Source organism: Salvelinus namaycush, chromosome 19 (assembly GCF_016432855.1).
Source record: "Salvelinus namaycush isolate Seneca chromosome 19, SaNama_1.0, whole genome shotgun sequence".
Taxonomy (NCBI): Eukaryota; Metazoa; Chordata; class Actinopteri; order Salmoniformes; family Salmonidae; genus Salvelinus; species Salvelinus namaycush.
In genome coordinates, this window is record NC_052325.1 from 11,568,069 (window position 1) to 11,570,931 (window position 2,863).

General features: G+C 45.7%; 1 protein-coding gene across 1 annotated transcript; it reads left to right on the top strand.

Moving 5' to 3' along the window:
* The first annotated feature begins 2,016 nt into the window (after positions 1-2,016).
* On the top strand, positions 2,017-2,601 carry LOC120063690 (ADP-ribosylation factor-like protein 4C). Its single transcript, XM_039013985.1, has one exon. The coding sequence runs from the start codon at positions 2,017-2,019 to the stop codon at positions 2,599-2,601; it is 585 nt and encodes a 194-aa protein (XP_038869913.1).
* The last annotated feature ends 262 nt before the right edge of the window (positions 2,602-2,863 follow it).

Consider the following 2,863-nt stretch of genomic DNA (forward strand, 5'->3'; position numbering starts at 1 on the left):
GAAGTCATTGTTGCACATGCGCCCATCATATTACACACATTCCCAATGTCAAGACAGACATCACAGCAAATTATATTTGTCACATGCTTCGTAAACAACAGATAAACTAACAAGGACATTCTTACCTAAGGGTTTTTTTCCCAAAAATTCAGAGTTAAGATAAAGATAATATTTAATAAAAAAAAGAATTGTGACAGGAATAAATACACAGTGAATAACAACAACGAGTTAAAATAACATGGCTATATACAGGGAGTACCAGTACAGAGTCGATGTGCAGGGCTACGAGATAATTGAGGTAACTAAACTCAGCAAAAAAAGGAAACATCCCTTTTTCAGGACCCTGTCTTTCAAAGATAATTCGTAACAATCTAAATAACTTCACAGATCTTCATTGTAGATCTTCCCATGCTTGTTCAACGAACCATAGACAATTCATGAACATGCACCTGTGGAACGGTCGTTAAGACACTAACAGCTTACAGACGGTAGGCAATTAAGGTCACAGTTATGTGAACTTAGGACACTAAAGAGGCCTTTCTATTGACTCTGAAAAACACCAAGAGAAAGATGCCCAGGGTCCCTGCTCATCTGCGTGAACGTGCCTTAGGCATGCTGCAAGGAGGCATGAGGATTGCAGATGTGGCCAGGGCAATAAATTGCAATGTCCGTACTGTGAGATGCCTAAGACAGCGATACAGGGAGACAGGACAGACAGCTGATCGTCCTCGCAGTGAAAGACCACGTGTAACAACACCTGCACAGATTCGGTACATCCGAACATCACACCTGCGGGACAGGTGCAGGATGTCAACAACAACTGCCTGAGTTACACCAGGAACGCACAATCCCTCCATCAGTGCTCAGACTGTCCGCAATAGGCTGAGAGAGGCTGGACTGAGGGCTTGTAGGCCTGTTGTAAGGCAGGTCCTCACCAGACATCACCGGCAACAACGTCGCCTATGGGCACAAACCCACCGTCACTAGACCAGACAGGACTGGCAAAAAGTGCTCTTCACTGACAAGTAGCGGTTTTGTCTCACCAGGGGTGATGATCGGATTCGTGTTTATCATCGAAGGGATGAGTGTTACATTGAGGCCTATAGTCTGGAGCGGGATCGATTTGGTGGTGGAGGGTCCATCATGGTCTGGGGCGGTGTGTCACAGCATCATCGGACTGAGCTTGTTGTCATTGCAGGCAATCTCAACGCTGTGCGTTACAGGGAAGACATCCTTCTCCCTCATGTGGTACCCATCCTGCAGGCTTATCCTGACCCTCCATGACCCTCCAGCATGACAATGCCACCAGCTATACTGCTCGTTCTGTGATTGATTTCCTGCAAGACAGGAATGTCAGTGTTCTGCCATGGACAGCGAAGAGCCCGGATCTCAATCCCATTGAGCACGTCTGGGACCTGTTGGATCGGCGGGTGAGGGCTAGGGTCATTCCCCCCAGAAATGTCCGGGAACTTTGGTGCCTTGGTGGAAGACTGGGGTATTATCTCACAGCAAGAACTGGCAAATCTGGTGCAGTCCATGAGGAGGAGATGCACTGCAGTACTTAGTATCTGGTGTAGCCACCAGCTGCATTGACTGTTACTTTAGATTTTGACCCCCCTTTGTTCAGGGACACATTATTAAATGTGTTAGTCACATGTCTGTGGAACAACTTGTTCAGTTTATGTCTCAGGTGTTGAATCTTGTTATGTTCATACAAATATTTACACATGTTAAGGTTGCTGAAAATAAACACAGTTGACAGAAGACGTTTATTTTTTTGCTGAGTTTATGTATATATACTGTAGGTAGAGATAAAGTGACTAGACAACAGGATAGATAATAGACAGTAGCAGCAGTGTGTGTGGTGAGCGTGCTATGTGGGCGTGTGCATGTTGGGATGTCAGTGTAAGTATTCCCTGTGCGTGTACGTAGTCAGCGCAGGAGAGTTAGTGGAAGAACGGGTCAGCTCCTTTTTCTTGCTGACAGTGAGGGAGAAGTTGTTCCTCTCAAATTGAAATGGGCAACAGTTTCTCCAACATATCTGCTTTACAATCACTACACATTGTGATGCTGGGTTTGGATTCCGCTGGCAAAACGACTGTTCTTTATCGTCTGAAATTCAACGAATTCGTAAACACTGTGCCAACAATTGGATTCAACACTGAGAAAATCAAACTGAGTAATGGTACCGCGAAGGGGATCAGTTGTCACTTCTGGGACATCGGAGATCAGGAGAAGCTGCGGCCCCTGTGGAAATCCTACAGTCGGTGCACGGACGGCATAATTTATGTGGTGGACTCAGTGGACGTTGACCGGTTGGAGGAGGCCAAAACAGAACTGCATAAAGTCACAAAATTCGCAGAGAACCAGGGGACACCTCTTCTGGTGATAGCCAACAAGCAGGACCTGCCCAAATCTCTTCCAGTCGCAGACATTGAAAAACAGCTGGCTCTCCACGAGCTCACTCCATCCACCGCATACCACGTCCAACCTTGCTGCGCCATAATTAGCAAACGACTTCACGAGGGTATGGACAAACTAAATGAGATGATAGTAAATCGGAGAAGATCTTTAACGATGATGACCGCCCATGGGTCGTAACCTAAATGGACCATGCTTTACGCAAAATTACTGTATCTAAATGCTATTCAGGTATGCCGATGTTGCCCTAAAATGACGTTTACTTTGCGTTGACTTTTTTTTTGTATTTCCTTTCATTGGGTTATTGTCAAAGTTGCTGATGCTATGAACCCTACTAGCTGAACTATGCTTTTGTACGCAAGAGGGTGCCTCCGTGTGTGCAAGATATATACCAAGGTTAACCTTTCAGTGATACCCATCCCGGAGCATCCTCATCAAAAAA